The sequence below is a fragment of the Phalangium opilio genome, unplaced genomic scaffold, assembly GCF_054372755.1.
Source record: "Phalangium opilio isolate 3A_F unplaced genomic scaffold, DU_Popi_V2 ptg000390l_1, whole genome shotgun sequence".
Taxonomy (NCBI): domain Eukaryota; kingdom Metazoa; phylum Arthropoda; class Arachnida; order Opiliones; family Phalangiidae; genus Phalangium; species Phalangium opilio.
In genome coordinates, this window is record NW_028324234.1 from 283,983 (window position 1) to 303,357 (window position 19,375).

General features: G+C 37.7%; 3 protein-coding genes across 7 annotated transcripts in view; all 3 read right to left on the reverse strand.

The window, feature by feature from the left end:
• Positions 1-14: 14 nt before the first annotated feature.
• The window catches only part of LOC149594116 (uncharacterized), a 24,184-nt gene continuing 4,823 nt past the window's right edge, over positions 15-19,375 (reverse strand). Inside the window, exon 2 of the mRNA XM_089861254.1 lies at positions 15-812. Within this exon, the coding sequence (XP_089717380.1) occupies positions 703-812 (110 nt within the window). The 3' untranslated portion in view covers positions 15-702. The remainder of the gene's footprint in view (positions 813-19,375) is intronic.
• LOC149594117 (uncharacterized) lies at positions 5,798-7,812 on the reverse strand. 2 transcript variants are annotated; one of them, XM_089861488.1, is made up of 3 exons: positions 6,222-7,812; positions 6,060-6,125; positions 5,798-5,981 (listed from the first exon to the last, which is right to left on the reverse strand). In XM_089861488.1, exon 1 carries the CDS (start codon positions 7,659-7,661, stop codon positions 6,336-6,338), a length of 1,326 nt encoding a protein of 441 aa, XP_089717614.1. In that variant the 5' UTR covers positions 7,662-7,812; the 3' UTR covers positions 5,798-5,981; positions 6,060-6,125; positions 6,222-6,335. The 2 variants fall into 2 exon arrangements, with proteins under 2 accessions (XP_089717614.1, XP_089717613.1); XM_089861487.1 differs by having other exon boundaries at positions 5,798-6,125.
• On the reverse strand, positions 12,722-14,930 carry LOC149594118 (uncharacterized). Of its 4 annotated transcripts, none has more exons than XM_089861492.1 (4): positions 14,157-14,930; positions 13,995-14,060; positions 13,569-13,916; positions 12,722-13,493 (listed from the first exon to the last, which is right to left on the reverse strand). In XM_089861492.1, the coding sequence occupies exons 1-4, from the start codon at positions 14,348-14,350 to the stop codon at positions 13,310-13,312; spliced, it is 792 nt and encodes a 263-aa protein (XP_089717618.1). In that variant the 5' UTR covers positions 14,351-14,930; the 3' UTR covers positions 12,722-13,309. The 4 variants fall into 4 exon arrangements, with proteins under 4 accessions (XP_089717618.1, XP_089717616.1, XP_089717617.1 ...); XM_089861490.1 differs by having other exon boundaries at positions 12,729-13,493; positions 13,569-14,060; positions 14,157-14,374; positions 14,669-14,930; XM_089861491.1 differs by having other exon boundaries at positions 12,729-13,493; positions 13,569-14,060; positions 14,157-14,398; positions 14,669-14,930.

The following is a 19,375-nucleotide window of genomic DNA, read 5'->3' on the forward strand; positions in this document are numbered from 1 at the left end:
ATTGGTAGCACCACTGACATTCCAAAATATTTTAATTTTCATTGAGGTCCTTGCATAATAAACGCTATATTCTACAAACAATAAGAGTTCACCGTAAGTCATAGTATAGACATTGAAATTTAAGATGAATCTACTTTGCAAAGGTGAAACGCGAGGGGCTAGACATTCGCCAAAATTTTGTACACCTGATTTCTGATTTCTAAATTTTTATGTGAATTCCGTTGATTACTGAACGAATTACTTGATTTCTGTGAAATTACGATTATTTTAGGTGATTTCCATATGCAAGACACTGATTTCCCGTTACTGCCGCAGATTACTTGAGATTCCTATTTGAATTTAAATGAATTCCGATGATTTTTTGGTGAATGCCGTAATTACCACTGGATTATTAGTGCATTTTGATGAATGCAGTGATTATTTTTATTTCAACTGATTACGATTTTTAATTTGGATTTTCGAATTCCTCGATTGATTATGCGTGATTATTTCACGAAAGTCGTGATTACCGAGGTGATATCAAAAGATTAGTAAATCATGTGATTATTTCTGATTTTCTCAAGATTTCACTTGATTTCCCGTGATTAACTGAGATTTCTGATTACCTTTGTTTACCCACAAGAATGATTTTGATTACTGATGACTTTCTAAGAATTTTAGAAATCAAGTAATCGATTTCTGTGGTTTTGTACAACTGATTATTCAAGTGACTAGCCCCTCATTGAAGCGAGAAACATTGTGCTTTCGTCTAGAAAATACTTTGCTTATGATGACTTTCTTAAAATTTGCATTTTTGCAAATTGGGCCTATAGCTACGAATCCCTTAAGTTAAGAAAGATATCAAATTTTAGAGATACCAGAAGTATATAATACTTCTCTTCGAGAGAAGTGTACCACAAAGCGGGGTAAGTGTAACGTCACTCTTCCCAACATCGGAACATTTAGAGCAAGGTTACTAAACCGAATCACATACGCGATAAATAGTTCCCTCATCATTACTCTATTAGCGCTTAAATATTTGGCAAGACGCGCTTGTGCATTTTGTCCCACGTCAAGACGAGGTTTGTGGGATGATTGCTGGGGATTTAGTGCCAAATATTGCTGTAAAATATGACGCCTTTTAAAAAATATTGCTATAAAATATAACGCCTTTTCCAAAATATTGCTGTAAAATATGACGCCTTTTCCAAAATATTGCTGTAAAATATGACGCCTTTTACAAAATATTGCTGTAAAATAGGACGCCTTTTACAAAATATTGCTGTAAAATATGACGCCTTTTACAAAATATTGCTGTAAAATATGACGCCTTTTCCAAAATATTGCTGTAAAATATGACGCCTTTTCCAAAATATTGCTGTAAAATATGATGCCTTTTCCAAAATATTTCTGTAAAATTTGCCGCCTTTTCAAAATATTGCTGTAAAATATGACGCCTTTTACAAAATATTGCTGTAAAATATGACGCCTTTTCCAAAATATTGCTGTAAAATATGACGCCTTTTCCAAAATATTGCTGTAAAATATGACGCCTTTTCCAAAATATTGCTATAAAATATAACGCCTTTTCCAAAATATTGCTGTAAAATATGACGCCTTTTCCAAAATATTGCTGTAAAATATGACGCCTTTTACAAAATATTGCTGTAAAATAGGACGCCTTTTACAAAATATTGCTGTAAAATATGACGCCTTTTACAAAATATTGCTGTAAAATATGACGCCTTTTCCAAAATATTGCTGTAAAATATGACGCCTTTTCCAAAATATTGCTGTAAAATATGATGCCTTTTCCAAAATATTTCTGTAAAATTTGCCGCCTTTTCAAAATATTGCTGTAAACTATGACGCCTTTTACAAAATATTGCTGTAAAATATGACGCCTTTTCCAAAATATTGCTGTAAAATATGACGCCTTTTCCAAAATATTGCTGTAAAATATGACGCCTTTTCCAAAATATTGCTGTAAAATATGACGCCTTTTCCAAAATATTGCTGTAAAATATGACGCCTTTTACAAAATATTGCTGTAAAATATGACGCTTTTCCAAAATATTGCTGTAAAATTTGACGCCTTTTCCAAAATATTGCTGTAAAATATGACGCCTTTTACAAATATTACCATTTACTTCCAAATAATTCGCGCTATTTTCCATAATTTTGCCTTTGCGTTCATTTGCTTCCCAAATTATTTGAAGCCTGCTCCAAAAACTTGATGATTACTTCATGTACAACCCAAATAGAATGCAACCTTTTCTGAAATATTTCTCAACTAAAGTCAGCCTATTCCAAAGTTTTGATGAGTAATTTGAGTTTAAGTGAAACGTATAAAAGCATAAACCTGCTAAATACTAAAGTTTCTAATCCGCTTATCGTTAGACGATCGAAAACGCGTATTTCTTTCGAGTGCTAAAATGTAGAATACATATTTCTGAACATAATGCAGACGACGCAAATGAGACTCGCCCGAGAAAACCTTTGGGGGTTGACTCTTATAAATCACGGGCGCTGATTGGCCGGTAGGTCGCTTTATCAAAATTCAAATGCATGTTTTGGATACAAAACTTCAAATATTGTTTAAAACTATAAATAGCGCTTCAAAAAATCTGAAAAAATTCAAGGCGGCATATTTTAACATAAGGAATCAGAATAAAAATACTTAATTTTTGCCAATAGTGTCCCTTTAAATTTTGTGGCAGATCCTACACTACACACATTGGCAATTTCTTTCAAATTGCTGCGGCCAAGTTACCGTCTCCTTTAAGTATACCCAAAAGTTTCCTGATAACACTTCCTTTCGGTAAAGAATTCCCCTTCAAAGTATCATCTTTCACAATTTCTTGCACTTTTGGGATTCTTAAAATGCACTGGATTACGCTGTTCATGAAACAAGTGTTGCCAGTATTTGGAAAACTAAATTTTAAAAGCAATTAATAAGCAAACATAGTTTAAATATTAACTCGTTATATTTAAAAGGCAATTATTTACCCTGTTGTCCAATTAAATATTGCACTTTGTGCGTTTGAAATTGGACTCAATATTGCGTGTGAAAGTGGTTTGCTTAAAACCCTCATTTTAACCTTTAACATATTATTGCCTTTAGAAAAGTTCCTCCATTTTCCATACAGCTGATTGCTCGATCTTTTAATTCCGAATTCATGGGCAATTTTATACCACGAACCAACACCATATTTCCCAACACCAATAAACAAACGATCTTCTTCATCCCCGGTCCAAGCTTTCCTGCATTGTTTAGCAGGACATTTTTCTTGCTGCTTCACGGGTAAACGTGTTTTGTCATCATCTTGGTCTTGATCAGGAGGACTAGGTGTTTCCCTAAAATATTCCACAGTGCTTTTACTCCAGAAATTTTTAGACGAAGTAGTCAATGGAGGGCTTGGAGTTCTAGAGCACCTAGGAATCTCCGGTGAAAATTGGTTTTTTCTTGTAACGGAATTGTCTTCACATTTAGAAATTTTCCTAAGAGTGAATTTTAAACCAAGACAACATTATAAAATTGTGGGGGAAGCCAAATTTGATTTCTAACTCTACTTTCACGATTGATTTTCTACTTACTTCTGCTTCTTTGGTTGTGAAATTAGACGGGTATAACATGGTATAAGTTTCTTCTTCGGCGGGGTAGCTACATATTTTATGTCTTTTCTTACCAACTGGTCCACTCTACATACTTCACGAGTAAGGAAAGACAGCATGTTCGTATGGTGATAAGGTTGGTTTTGGAATGATTGTATTAAAGCTTTCTTGATCGAGGATATTAACTGAAGATCCCGTATCGATAATCCATGTGATGATGCTATTTCCAATTGGAATGGTAACTTTCGGCGTTGGTTTATCCGGAAGCATAGCATTTGATGTTACGGTTAAAAACGATTCATCCGAATCTTCTCCGTTAGGTGGTTGTAGGGATAGTTGTGATGATGAGCTCTCCCTAACAGACTGTATTGTGTTGGCACCTGTAACCCTCGGTGTTTCAGTTACAGACCTTACACCCCTTGTGTTTCTGTTCCCTCTTTTATTTCTACCACCACCTCTGACATTTTGGAATGGTTGCTGCTTCGGTTGATTGGTATTTGGTGATTCTTGTCTTGTCATTGATCTGCAACATTTCGCAAAATGCCCAATTCTCTGGCACTTCATGCATACTTGATTAAAAGCGGGACACCCTTGCCTTCCTTGGGGATGCGGATAATTGCCTCCACACAACCCACATACAACGGCTGCTGAGGTTACGGCTGGACGAGTTGTACGAGGATTGTTGGGACCTTTGGTGATATTGAAAAGAGGTTTTTGGTTATGGTGATGTGTGCCTGATGCACTCTCGATTCCTTTCGTTTGCGATTCTGCGAGTTCATGAGCTCGGGTCAGATCCAGTGTCTGTTTCAAAGTCAACTTGGGCTCTCTCAAGAATTTCGCACGCAGAGTTGATGAAATACAACCTTGGATTATTTGTATTTTTAACTCTCGGTCCACATCAGCAAATCCGCAGGTAGATGATAAGCGCCGAAGTCGGGTATAAAATTGATCCATCGATTCCTCCTTAAGCTGTTTGCAGTCACGAAAAACTAATGTTTCATAGTCGGTATTACATGCAGGTGCGAAGTGACTGGTTAACTTCAATTTTGCAGCCTCATAGGTTTGAGGATCCGTGGCTACGTTGATATTGTCAAAAATTTCTTCTACATCCGATCCAACGTAATGTAGCAATAAGGCCCTTTTTTGGTCATCGTCTTGAATGGCCATAGCTTTGATAAGATTCTCAAATCTGCGCAGCCAATTTTTCCAACGTGATGTAATCTCAGCCGAGGCTCCGTGTGTTAAGAAAGGTTCAAACGGAGGTAACGATATTACCGACGCAGGGGAAGGAGAAGGCGGTGGGGTAGACATTTTAATCAAGATATAATTAAAAAAAATAGACCTTTTTTCTTTATCCCATTTCCGTCGCCATTGTAATGATTTAGGGTTCTTGGTGGGATCAAAATAACACGTCTTTCTCATTCGCCATCTTTATTTTCTCTGAATATATACACACCTCCTAGTTTACATTTCATGCCATCTATATTGTCGCATATCTTTTATAGATGGCACTAGTGATAACATTTTAACTTTTTCGCGGTAAATTTAAATCAACAACTGGTAGATTCTACAGCCGGTAGGTCGCTTTATCAAAATTCAAATGCATGATACAAAACTTCAAATATTGTTTAAAACTATAAATAGCGCTTCAAAAAATCTGAAAAAATTCAAGGCGGCATATTTTAACATAAGGAATCAGAATAAAAATACTTAATTTTTGCCAATAGTGTCCCTTTAAATTTTGTGGCAGATCCTACACTACACACATTGGCAATTTCTTTCAAATTGCTGCGGCCAAGTTACCGTCTCCTTTAAGTATACCCAAAAGTTTCCTGATAACACTTCCTTTCGGTAAAGAATTCCCCTTCAAAGTATCATCTTTCACAATTTCTTGCACTTTTGGGATTCTTAAAATGCACTGGATTACGCTGTTCATGAAACAAGTGTTGCCAGTATTTGGAAAACTAAATTTTAAAAGCAATTAATAAGCAAACATAGTTTAAATATTAACTCGTTATATTTAAAAGGCAATTATTTACCCTGTTGTCCAATTAAATATTGCACTTTGTGCGTTTGAAATTGGACTCAATATTGCGTGTGAAAGTGGTTTGCTTAAAACCCTCATTTTAACCTTTAACATATTATTGCCTTTAGAAAAGTTCCTCCATTTTCCATACAGCTGATTGCTCGATCTTTAAATTCCGAATTCATGGGCAATTTTATACCACGAACCAACACCATATTTCCCAACACCAATAAACAAACGATCTTCTTCATCCCCGGTCCAAGCTTTCCTGCATTGTTTAGCAGGACATTTTTCTTGCTGCTTCACGGGTAAACGTGTTTTGTCATCATCTTGGTCTTGATCAGGAGGACTAGGTGTTTCCCTAAAATATTCCACAGTGCTTTTACTCCAGAAATTTTTAGACGAAGTAGTCAATGGAGGGCTTGGAGTTCTAGAGCACCTAGGAATCTCCGGTGAAAATTGGTTTTTTCTTGTAACGGAATTGTCTTCACATTTAGAAATTTTCCTAAGAGTGAATTTTAAACCAAGACAACATTATAAAATTGTGGGGGAAGCCAAATTTGATTTCTAACTCTACTTTCACGATTGATTTTCTACTTACTTCTGCTTCTTTGGTTGTGAAATTAGACGGGTATAACATGGTATAAGTTTCTTCTTCGGCGGGGTAGCTACATATTTTATGTCTTTTCTTACCAACTGGTCCACTCTACATACTTCACGAGTAAGGAAAGACAGCATGTTCGTATGGTGATAAGGTTGGTTTTGGAATGATTGTATTAAAGCTTTCTTGATCGAGGATATTAACTGAAGATCCCGTATCGATAATCCATGTGATGATGCTATTTCCAATTGGAATGGTAACTTTCGGCGTTGGTTTATCCGGAAGCATAGCATTTGATGTTACGGTTAAAAACGATTCATCCGAATCTTCTCCGTTAGGTGGTTGTAGGGATAGTTGTGATGATGAGCTCTCCCTAACAGACTGTATTGTGTTGGCACCTGTAACCCTCGGTGTTTCAGTTACAGACCTTACACCCCTTGTGTTTCTGTTCCCTCTTTTATTTCTACCACCACCTCTGACATTTTGGAATGGTTGCTGCTTCGGTTGATTGGTATTTGGTGATTCTTGTCTTGTCATTGATCTGCAACATTTCGCAAAATGCCCAATTCTCTGGCACTTCATGCATACTTGATTAAAAGCGGGACACCCTTGCCTTCCTTGGGGATGCGGATAATTGCCTCCACACAACCCACATACAACGGCTGCTGAGGTTACGGCTGGACGAGTTGTACGAGGATTGTTGGGACCTTTGGTGATATTGAAAAGAGGTTTTTGGTTATGGTGATGTGTGCCTGATGCACTCTCGATTCCTTTCGTTTGCGATTCTGCGAGTTCATGAGCTCGGGTCAGATCCAGTGTCTGTTTCAAAGTCAACTTGGGCTCTCTCAAGAATTTCGCACGCAGAGTTGATGAAATACAACCTTGGATTATTTGTATTTTTAACTCTCGGTCCACATCAGCAAATCCGCAGGTAGATGATAAGCGCCGAAGTCGGGTATAAAATTGATCCATCGATTCCTCCTTAAGCTGTTTGCAGTCACGAAAAACTAATGTTTCATAGTCGGTATTACATGCAGGTGCGAAGTGACTGGTTAACTTCAATTTTGCAGCCTCATAGGTTTGAGGATCCGTGGCTACGTTGATATTGTCAAAAATTTCTTCTACATCCGATCCAACGTAATGTAGCAATAAGGCCCTTTTTTGGTCATCGTCTTGAATGGCCATAGCTTTGATAAGATTCTCAAATCTGCGCAGCCAATTTTTCCAACGTGATGTAATCTCAGCCGAGGCTCCGTGTGTTAAGAAAGGTTCAAACGGAGGTAACGATATTACCGACGCAGGGGAAGGAGAAGGCGGTGGGGTAGACATTTTAATCAAGATATAATTAAAAAAAATAGACCTTTTTTCTTTATCCCATTTCCGTCGCCATTGTAATGATTTAGGGTTCTTGGTGGGATCAAAATAACACGTCTTTCTCATTCGCCATCTTTATTTTCTCTGAATATATACACACCTCCTAGTTTACATTTCATGCCATCTATATTGTCGCATATCTTTTATAGATGGCACTAGTGATAACATTTTAACTTTTTCGCGGTAAATTTAAATCAACAACTGGTAGATTCTACAGCCGGTAGGTCGCTTTATCAAAATTCAAATGCATGATACAAAACTTCAAATATTGTTTAAAACTATAAATAGCGCTTCAAAAAATCTGAAAAAATTCAAGGCGGCATATTTTAACATAAGGAATCAGAATAAAAATACTTAATTTTTGCCAATAGTGTCCCTTTAAATTTTGTGGCAGATCCTACACTACACACATTGGCAATTTCTTTCAAATTGCTGCGGCCAAGTTACCGTCTCCTTTAAGTATACCCAAAAGTTTCCTGATAACACTTCCTTTCGGTAAAGAATTCCCCTTCAAAGTATCATCTTTCACAATTTCTTGCACTTTTGGGATTCTTAAAATGCACTGGATTACGCTGTTCATGAAACAAGTGTTGCCAGTATTTGGAAAACTAAATTTTAAAAGCAATTAATAAGCAAACATAGTTTAAATATTAACTCGTTATATTTAAAAGGCAATTATTTACCCTGTTGTCCAATTAAATATTGCACTTTGTGCGTTTGAAATTGGACTCAATATTGCGTGTGAAAGTGGTTTGCTTAAAACCCTCATTTTAACCTTTAACATATTATTGCCTTTAGAAAAGTTCCTCCATTTTCCATACAGCTGATTGCTCGATCTTTTAATTCCGAATTCATGGGCAATTTTATACCACGAACCAACACCATATTTCCCAACACCAATAAACAAACGATCTTCTTCATCCCCGGTCCAAGCTTTCCTGCATTGTTTAGCAGGACATTTTTCTTGCTGCTTCACGGGTAAACGTGTTTTGTCATCATCTTGGTCTTGATCAGGAGGACTAGGTGTTTCCCTAAAATATTCCACAGTGCTTTTACTCCAGAAATTTTTAGACGAAGTAGTCAATGGAGGGCTTGGAGTTCTAGAGCACCTAGGAATCTCCGGTGAAAATTGGTTTTTTCTTGTAACGGAATTGTCTTCACATTTAGAAATTTTCCTAAGAGTGAATTTTAAACCAAGACAACATTATAAAATTGTGGGGGAAGCCAAATTTGATTTCTAACTCTACTTTCACGATTGATTTTCTACTTACTTCTGCTTCTTTGGTTGTGAAATTAGACGGGTATAACATGGTATAAGTTTCTTCTTCGGCGGGGTAGCTACATATTTTATGTCTTTTCTTACCAACTGGTCCACTCTACATACTTCACGAGTAAGGAAAGACAGCATGTTCGTATGGTGATAAGGTTGGTTTTGGAATGATTGTATTAAAGCTTTCTTGATCGAGGATATTAACTGAAGATCCCGTATCGATAATCCATGTGATGATGCTATTTCCAATTGGAATGGTAACTTTCGGCGTTGGTTTATCCGGAAGCATAGCATTTGATGTTACGGTTAAAAACGATTCATCCGAATCTTCTCCGTTAGGTGGTTGTAGGGATAGTTGTGATGATGAGCTCTCCCTAACAGACTGTATTGTGTTGGCACCTGTAACCCTCGGTGTTTCAGTTACAGACCTTACACCCCTTGTGTTTCTGTTCCCTCTTTTATTTCTACCACCACCTCTGACATTTTGGAATGGTTGCTGCTTCGGTTGATTGGTATTTGGTGATTCTTGTCTTGTCATTGATCTGCAACATTTCGCAAAATGCCCAATTCTCTGGCACTTCATGCATACTTGATTAAAAGCGGGACACCCTTGCCTTCCTTGGGGATGCGGATAATTGCCTCCACACAACCCACATACAACGGCTGCTGAGGTTACGGCTGGACGAGTTGTACGAGGATTGTTGGGACCTTTGGTGATATTGAAAAGAGGTTTTTGGTTATGGTGATGTGTGCCTGATGCACTCTCGATTCCTTTCGTTTGCGATTCTGCGAGTTCATGAGCTCGGGCCAGATCCAGTGTCTGTTTCAAAGTCAACTTGGGCTCTCTCAAGAATTTCGCACGCAGAGTTGATGAAATACAACCTTGGATTATTTGTATTTTTAACTCTCGGTCCACATCAGCAAATCCGCAGGTAGATGATAAGCGCCGAAGTCGGGTATAAAATTGATCCATCGATTCCTCCTTAAGCTGTTTGCAGTCACGAAAAACTAATGTTTCATAGTCGGTATTACATGCAGGTGCGAAGTGACTGGTTAACTTCAATTTTGCAGCCTCATAGGTTTGAGGATCCGTGGCTACGTTGATATTGTCAAAAATTTCTTCTACATCCGATCCAACGTAATGTAGCAATAAGGCCCTTTTTTGGTCATCGTCTTGAATGGCCATAGCTTTGATAAGATTCTCAAATCTGCGCAGCCAATTTTTCCAACGTGATGTAATCTCAGCCGAGGCTCCGTGTGTTAAGAAAGGTTCAAACGGAGGTAACGATATTACCGACGCAGGGGAAGGAGAAGGCGGTGGGGTAGACATTTTAATCAAGATATAATTAAAAAAAATAGACCTTTTTTCTTTATCCCATTTCCGTCGCCATTGTAATGATTTAGGGTTCTTGGTGGGATCAAAATAACACGTCTTTCTCATTCGCCATCTTTATTTTCTCTGAATATATACACACCTCCTAGTTTACATTTCATGCCATCTATATTGTCGCATATCTTTTATAGATGGCACTAGTGATAACATTTTAACTTTTTCGCGGTAAATTTAAATCAACAACTGGTAGATTCTACAGCCGGTAGGTCGCTTTATCAAAATTCAAATGCATGATACAAAACTTCAAATATTGTTTAAAACTATAAATAGCGCTTCAAAAAATCTGAAAAAATTCAAGGCGGCATATTTTAACATAAGGAATCAGAATAAAAATACTTAATTTTTGCCAATAGTGTCCCTTTAAATTTTGTGGCAGATCCTACACTACACACATTGGCAATTTCTTTCAAATTGCTGCGGCCAAGTTACCGTCTCCTTTAAGTATACCCAAAAGTTTCCTGATAACACTTCCTTTCGGTAAAGAATTCCCCTTCAAAGTATCATCTTTCACAATTTCTTGCACTTTTGGGATTCTTAAAATGCACTGGATTACGCTGTTCATGAAACAAGTGTTGCCAGTATTTGGAAAACTAAATTTTAAAAGCAATTAATAAGCAAACATAGTTTAAATATTAACTCGTTATATTTAAAAGGCAATTATTTACCCTGTTGTCCAATTAAATATTGCACTTTGTGCGTTTGAAATTGGACTCAATATTGCGTGTGAAAGTGGTTTGCTTAAAACCCTCATTTTAACCTTTAACATATTATTGCCTTTAGAAAAGTTCCTCCATTTTCCATACAGCTGATTGCTCGATCTTTTAATTCCGAATTCATGGGCAATTTTATACCACGAACCAACACCATATTTCCCAACACCAATAAACAAACGATCTTCTTCATCCCCGGTCCAAGCTTTCCTGCATTGTTTAGCAGGACATTTTTCTTGCTGCTTCACGGGTAAACGTGTTTTGTCATCATCTTGGTCTTGATCAGGAGGACTAGGTGTTTCCCTAAAATATTCCACAGTGCTTTTACTCCAGAAATTTTTAGACGAAGTAGTCAATGGAGGGCTTGGAGTTCTAGAGCACCTAGGAATCTCCGGTGAAAATTGGTTTTTTCTTGTAACGGAATTGTCTTCACATTTAGAAATTTTCCTAAGAGTGAATTTTAAACCAAGACAACATTATAAAATTGTGGGGGAAGCCAAATTTGATTTCTAACTCTACTTTCACGATTGATTTTCTACTTACTTCTGCTTCTTTGGTTGTGAAATTAGACGGGTATAACATGGTATAAGTTTCTTCTTCGGCGGGGTAGCTACATATTTTATGTCTTTTCTTACCAACTGGTCCACTCTACATACTTCACGAGTAAGGAAAGACAGCATGTTCGTATGGTGATAAGGTTGGTTTTGGAATGATTGTATTAAAGCTTTCTTGATCGAGGATATTAACTGAAGATCCCGTATCGATAATCCATGTGATGATGCTATTTCCAATTGGAATGGTAACTTTCGGCGTTGGTTTATCCGGAAGCATAGCATTTGATGTTACGGTTAAAAACGATTCATCCGAATCTTCTCCGTTAGGTGGTTGTAGGGATAGTTGTGATGATGAGCTCTCCCTAACAGACTGTATTGTGTTGGCACCTGTAACCCTCGGTGTTTCAGTTACAGACCTTACACCCCTTGTGTTTCTGTTCCCTCTTTTATTTCTACCACCACCTCTGACATTTTGGAATGGTTGCTGCTTCGGTTGATTGGTATTTGGTGATTCTTGTCTTGTCATTGATCTGCAACATTTCGCAAAATGCCCAATTCTCTGGCACTTCATGCATACTTGATTAAAAGCGGGACACCCTTGCCTTCCTTGGGGATGCGGATAATTGCCTCCACACAACCCACATACAACGGCTGCTGAGGTTACGGCTGGACGAGTTGTACGAGGATTGTTGGGACCTTTGGTGATATTGAAAAGAGGTTTTTGGTTATGGTGATGTGTGCCTGATGCACTCTCGATTCCTTTCGTTTGCGATTCTGCGAGTTCATGAGCTCGGGCCAGATCCAGTGTCTGTTTCAAAGTCAACTTGGGCTCTCTCAAGAATTTCGCACGCAGAGTTGATGAAATACAACCTTGGATTATTTGTATTTTTAACTCTCGGTCCACATCAGCAAATCCGCAGGTAGATGATAAGCGCCGAAGTCGGGTATAAAATTGATCCATCGATTCCTCCTTAAGCTGTTTGCAGTCACGAAAAACTAATGTTTCATAGTCGGTATTACATGCAGGTGCGAAGTGACTGGTTAACTTCAATTTTGCAGCCTCATAGGTTTGAGGATCCGTGGCTACGTTGATATTGTCAAAAATTTCTTCTACATCCGATCCAACGTAATGTAGCAATAAGGCCCTTTTTTGGTCATCGTCTTGAATGGCCATAGCTTTGATAAGATTCTCAAATCTGCGCAGCCAATTTTTCCAACGTGATGTAATCTCAGCCGAGGCTCCGTGTGTTAAGAAAGGTTCAAACGGAGGTAACGATATTACCGACGCAGGGGAAGGAGAAGGCGGTGGGGTAGACATTTTAATCAAGATATAATTAAAAAAAATAGACCTTTTTTCTTTATCCCATTTCCGTCGCCATTGTAATGATTTAGGGTTCTTGGTGGGATCAAAATAACACGTCTTTCTCATTCGCCATCTTTATTTTCTCTGAATATATACACACCTCCTAGTTTACATTTCATGCCATCTATATTGTCGCATATCTTTTATAGATGGCACTAGTGATAACATTTTAACTTTTTCGCGGTAAATTTAAATCAACAACTGGTAGATTCTACAGCCGGTAGGTCGCTTTATCAAAATTCAAATGCATGATACAAAACTTCAAATATTGTTTAAAACTATAAATAGCGCTTCAAAAAATCTGAAAAAATTCAAGGCGGCATATTTTAACATAAGGAATCAGAATAAAAATACTTAATTTTTGCCAATAGTGTCCCTTTAAATTTTGTGGCAGATCCTACACTACACACATTGGCAATTTCTTTCAAATTGCTGCGGCCAAGTTACCGTCTCCTTTAAGTATACCCAAAAGTTTCCTGATAACACTTCCTTTCGGTAAAGAATTCCCCTTCAAAGTATCATCTTTCACAATTTCTTGCACTTTTGGGATTCTTAAAATGCACTGGATTACGCTGTTCATGAAACAAGTGTTGCCAGTATTTGGAAAACTAAATTTTAAAAGCAATTAATAAGCAAACATAGTTTAAATATTAACTCGTTATATTTAAAAGGCAATTATTTACCCTGTTGTCCAATTAAATATTGCACTTTGTGCGTTTGAAATTGGACTCAATATTGCGTGTGAAAGTGGTTTGCTTAAAACCCTCATTTTAACCTTTAACATATTATTGCCTTTAGAAAAGTTCCTCCATTTTCCATACAGCTGATTGCTCGATCTTTTAATTCCGAATTCATGGGCAATTTTATACCACGAACCAACACCATATTTCCCAACACCAATAAACAAACGATCTTCTTCATCCCCGGTCCAAGCTTTCCTGCATTGTTTAGCAGGACATTTTTCTTGCTGCTTCACGGGTAAACGTGTTTTGTCATCATCTTGGTCTTGATCAGGAGGACTAGGTGTTTCCCTAAAATATTCCACAGTGCTTTTACTCCAGAAATTTTTAGACGAAGTAGTCAATGGAGGGCTTGGAGTTCTAGAGCACCTAGGAATCTCCGGTGAAAATTGGTTTTTTCTTGTAACGGAATTGTCTTCACATTTAGAAATTTTCCTAAGAGTGAATTTTAAACCAAGACAACATTATAAAATTGTGGGGGAAGCCAAATTTGATTTCTAACTCTACTTTCACGATTGATTTTCTACTTACTTCTGCTTCTTTGGTTGTGAAATTAGACGGGTATAACATGGTATAAGTTTCTTCTTCGGCGGGGTAGCTACATATTTTATGTCTTTTCTTACCAACTGGTCCACTCTACATACTTCACGGCCCAATGCCTTATTAACCATTTGCGCCATTCGTGGGTTTGGTTTATTTCCTAATTTCTTGGCATATTTTCCCATTTTTGAAATAATTGCAGGGAGTGCCTACCAGACCCAGCAGAGTAGCAACTTCACAATACGCAACCACAATACGTGTGGTCACTGTGGTGTGATGTGAGTCACGAGTGGCTAAAAGTGCGCCTCTTTTTAAGATAGAATAATATTTTGGAAAAGGTGGCAATAAACAAGCTAATTAGCAATTATTTAGAAAATGTAGCAATATTTTGGAGTAAAACATACAATTTTGGAAAAGGGGGAAATTTATTCAGTTGATTTAACTTGATAATAACAAAAACAGGCGCACATTTAGCCGCTCATATAGAAACTTGAAGGTCTTACCTTTGCTGGAAAATTTTGTTGACTTAAGGAAAAATTTGGAACACAATTTTGAAACTGAAGTTAGGCTTAGCAATTTTGAAACGCGTGTGATTTGGGGGGGGGGTGAAATATTTCAAAATCACGCGCTCCTATAATCACGTGACAAAATGTAAAGGCAACGTGTATGGGTGTGTGTGATATTTTCAAAAGGGATACTAAAAGCTGAAATTTAGATATTTTGTTAATCATATATCATAATGGCGCAACGTTTGATTAAAGACACGTCATATCTCGAAAATTATACACATAAGTCACGATAAGAGTTCCTTTTGTAATTCCAAAACATCGGATGCGAATCCGGACAGACATAGCTAACGATCTCGTAGACAGACGCTATCTCAGAAACAGGCCAGAAAAATTAATGTAAATAATATAAAAATAATGAAGTTGAACCCTAGGCGTGACCCGAAGTTTAAATACTTGACATCACTGTGAAAACTAAGTACTAACATAAGGACATTATCTCTCTCTAAGGGCCCAAGATTCTATGTTACGGTTGAAATGTATGTATGTCCGATTTGGTCAGCCATCCGTCTCATCTCAAGTGGTATAATAATTGTATAGCCTTAAACAAAGGCCGAGCGCATTCGCTGCAGAGTAACTCGGCATTGAACATGCTTGCCTCCTTCAAAGATTTCTCACGACAGCTCTTCGTGATTTTTACTAAGCGCGAATTTACCTCTTGTGTCTGAGAGAGCTGGGGGATTCTGGAAATTCTCTTACTTATTTTTTCCCCTCAGTCCTTCCTCTCTCGCCTCCCCGCCTGTTTTAGTTTGATTCCCAACCGCTTGGGAGCGTTATCTCAGAGCTCGCGTCTAGACCCCGACCGGCTTAGGATATCGGTCGCGGCTGATTTTGAAAATTATTTTTCTCTCCCGCGAATTTCACGAAAAATTCGGAAGGAGCCCCAATACAAAATCTACGTCACATCTAGCAGAACTAGATGTTTTTGCTAATATATGCGCTTGGGCCCTTAGAGAGATGATGTCCTTATGGTATAGGGCTAAGCTGCAGAGTTTTTATTCTCTTTATGGTGCGCATTGACTATCAGTGCGTCTAGCTACAATTTAGCTTTGGTATTATTTAACGTTAACACTCATGTTGGCAAACTAAGTATATTGATGAGGTGAGGTGAGACGAGACGATAGTGTTTACACTGCAAACCACTTGTGAATGTAGCTATCAGAATATAGGGTAAACAGCTGAAGCGTAGACTTCATTTCCTGTTCTTTTTGCCTGTCATATTGTCATGTATACATTCTACTCGTTGTACATCCACTCCGACAAATATATATTTACTCTGTTTCCCATTCTCATGCCATACAACCATAAATTCTTGTTTCTGAGAAAAAGGACAATAAGAAAGAGCGGGAAAAAAGGCTGCTCAGTAGAAAGACGGGCGCGGTACACGAAACACCTCTGTCTATGTAACCATATTGAAGTTCCCATTAAAGCTCATATTAAGTTCTTTAATTACGTGTTAAGTCAATCTCATCAAGAACAAACATAACATTGCCATTGACTGATTTCCATTTGTGTCCAAGATTTATCCTTATTGGATGTAAAATGTCGTCTGCTTTACTGTATATTCGCTATGCTTAGAATACTGCTTCAATATTTCGTAAATTTTTACTTCAAGGAAAAGTTCAGGCAACGTAACATTATGCCTTAAAAGAACGGCCTTTTTCTAAATATGAAAGGAAAAATATTAAAAACAAATAAATAATCTCTTATTACAAAATAATTAGCATTTAATTAGTCTGAAAACGAAAAATACGGACCCGCCATGTCGTCTGTCTCCCAGTGACCATCGCGCGGGATTGGTTGATTGAGAGGCCAATGCCGCCAATCGGTGATCGCAATTCTGTAGCAGACAGAAAATTATATTTGAAGTCGCTTGAATTGAAGTTTGACCAGAAGTCTTGGCTTATATCTGATAGTTTTATTAAATTAAAACGAATATGGTAGTTTGCGCGATTGAGGGCTGCAACAGTCACTCCCGGCACGGTATTAGTTTTTACCTCTCCGTGTGACGTAGTCCAGGAGAGGTTCTGTAACGGCCGTGTCTGTCTGTGTGTCTGTCTGTGTGTGTGTCTGTCTGTCCGTTGTTACACCCACGTGACCGCGTTCGCAGTTTGCGTATCGGAGCAAACGTGTTGGCCATTTCCGAACTGCTTTCATCCCACACGGACACCAGTCTGTTCTTACTGGCTTCTAATCACCACCATCTTCTGGTCTTTGTCCATCCCACACGGACACCAGTCTGTTCTTACTGGCTTCTAATCACCACCATCATTTGTTCTTTGTCAATCCCACATTGACACCAGTCTGCACTTACACTGGCTTCTAACACCACCATCCACTGGTCTTCCGTCTATTCCACATAGACACCAATCTGTATCATTGGCTTCTACTCCATTATCATCGTTTGGTTTTAGGATATACGCGGCGATCAGCTAGGGTTACGAGAAACGTCTAGCCTCCCTAAGGTGGGATCGCCACCAAAGGTTTTCGCAATTGCGCTTTTTCCTTACTATTATAATGGAAACGAATCGTATATATACCCCAAATTTGAAAAAAGCGGGCAAGAGGGGTACCCTTCACTTTAAACGTCAATATTAGCAAAGTTTGAGAAGGAAATAGGTATAACTTTATTTTAAACGATTTAACTATTATTAATGTTAATTATTGAAGATTAAAATAATTAAAAATAATTATATTTATTTAAATATTAAAGATAAACCTCTCGTGCAAAGAGAGAGATTATCATTGCCTCCTATATCTACCAAGGCCCGTGCATGCGATATATTTCCTTCATTGCCTCCTATATCTATCAAGGCCCGTGCATTGTGATATATTTTATTCATTGCCTCCTATATCTATCAAGGCCCGTGCATTGTGATATATTTCATTCATTGCCTCCTATATCTATCAAGGCCCGTGCATTGCGATATATTTTTCAAAACAACAACAAAAATGGGAAACCCCAACTCAGAAACATAACGTTTTCATTGGATACTTAAGTTTATATAATCTTCTTGACACGGAGAGGTAATATTTTGGTTTTCCCAACTTGTATTAACATACCTTACAAACATCCCGAAGTGACTAAAAAGTGGGTGAAGTACGCTAAGCCTAACGTTAAGGCTTTATATGCTAAATGCTTTCAAGGTGATGAAAAAGAACAAATTATTTCTTTGAGAAGTATAAATTCAGGATATTTATACAGAGTGTGCATAAAAAATTTTGCTGAAGGTGATTTTGAGCCGGTTAAACCAACATTCTTTAATAAAAAAAAACTCTACCCACACGCGTTTCCTACATTAAACGTGAATATTTCTACTACAAGCGATGATGAAATACAACTAAGCCAGCATGAAATACAACCAAGCCAGCATGAAATACAACCAAGCCAGCATGAAATACAACCAAGCCAGCATGAAATACAACCAAGCCTGCATGTAAAAGAACCAAGCCAGCATGAAATACAACCAAGCCAGCATCTAATTAGTGAAGAGAACCAGAGTTTATTTGCTGAAAATGTCTGCCAAGAAAATTCAGGGGAGAGTTCGAAAACAGTTGAGGCAGTTGGTTGTCAAGTTGGTGGGACCTTATTCTCAGATGTAGGAACTGAAACTTGTTCAGAAGAAACAATTGCTTCTGATATGGAAGCTCTGAATATCGAGCGTAGAAACTTAGTTTTAAAAGATCATTTGTACGCAGTTCAACCACCAGAAATCAATGATGGTTTTACTTTAGCCGCATCCAAAGGGAACTCAAGCCAATTTAGCCAGTCAACCCCTGTGAAAATACTAACTAATCTTAAGAATAATGCAATTTCACCTATTGCTCCTTCTTCACCTGATACCTCGAATTTTGAAGACGTATCTCTCTACGAGCCAAGTTTTGATGCGACTGAAGAAGAAAGTTTTTTGGATTCTTCTCTTGAAGAGTTTCAATCTATTCCTAGTGAAATAGTAAACCAAAAGAAGTACATTGTGTTTGAAAAACAATTAGATCAATTAATTTGCCGTGCAAAGTGCCAAATTAAAGAATGCCCTAAAATTATTGATGAAAGCACAATAACGAAATCTGAAAATGAAGGTAGTTTGATTACGGTTAAGTATAGCTGTTTAGACGGGCATGATCAAACCTGGGAAAGCCAACCAAGAATTGGAAAAATGCCAGCTGGAAATCTTTTAATCGCAGCGTGTATATTGTTAACCGGTTGTATTTTTCATCAGCTGCAATCCTTTTTTGATTTCATGGGTATAAAGGGAATCGGGAAAACCACGTATTTTTCTATGCAGCGGAATATACTCATTCCGGAAATCAAATCAGCATGGCTGAAAATGCAACGTTTGATTTTAACTGAAGTAAGAAAGCGAAAAAAATGTAATATATCCGCTGATGGAAGATGTGACTCACCAGGGCACAGTGCCAAATATTGCGCAGTGACATTAATGGATCAGGAAACAGACAAATGCATTCATTTTGAATTAGTTCAGAAGTCAGAGGTGGAGTACAAATCAACAAATATGGAACTGGAAGCTTTAAAGAGGTGTCTCAATAAAATGAAAGAGTGGAAGGTTAAAATCACGCAATTAACAACGGATCGCCACATACAAGTCAGAGCATACCTTAAGAAATTTTGGCCCAAGATTAACC

What these genes read in the sequence shown, in the direction of transcription:
- LOC149594118 (XM_089861490.1), bottom strand. Translation starts at nt 14,350, where the DNA reads ATGGGAAAATATGCCAAGAAATTAGGAAATAAACCAAACCCACGAATG. An exon ending in TCACAACCAAAGAAGCAGAA is followed by an intron (nt 14,061 to 14,156) that starts GTAAGTAGAAAA and finishes ATTCACTCTTAG; the next exon opens with GAAAATTTCTAAATGTGAAG. An exon ending in ATATTTAATTGGACAACAGG is followed by an intron (nt 13,494 to 13,568) that starts GTAAATAATTGC and finishes TTTAAAATTTAG; the next exon opens with TTTTCCAAATACTGGCAACA.
- LOC149594117 (XM_089861488.1), bottom strand. Translation starts at nt 7,661, where the DNA reads ATGAGAAAGACGTGTTATTTTGATCCCACCAAGAACCCTAAATCATTA.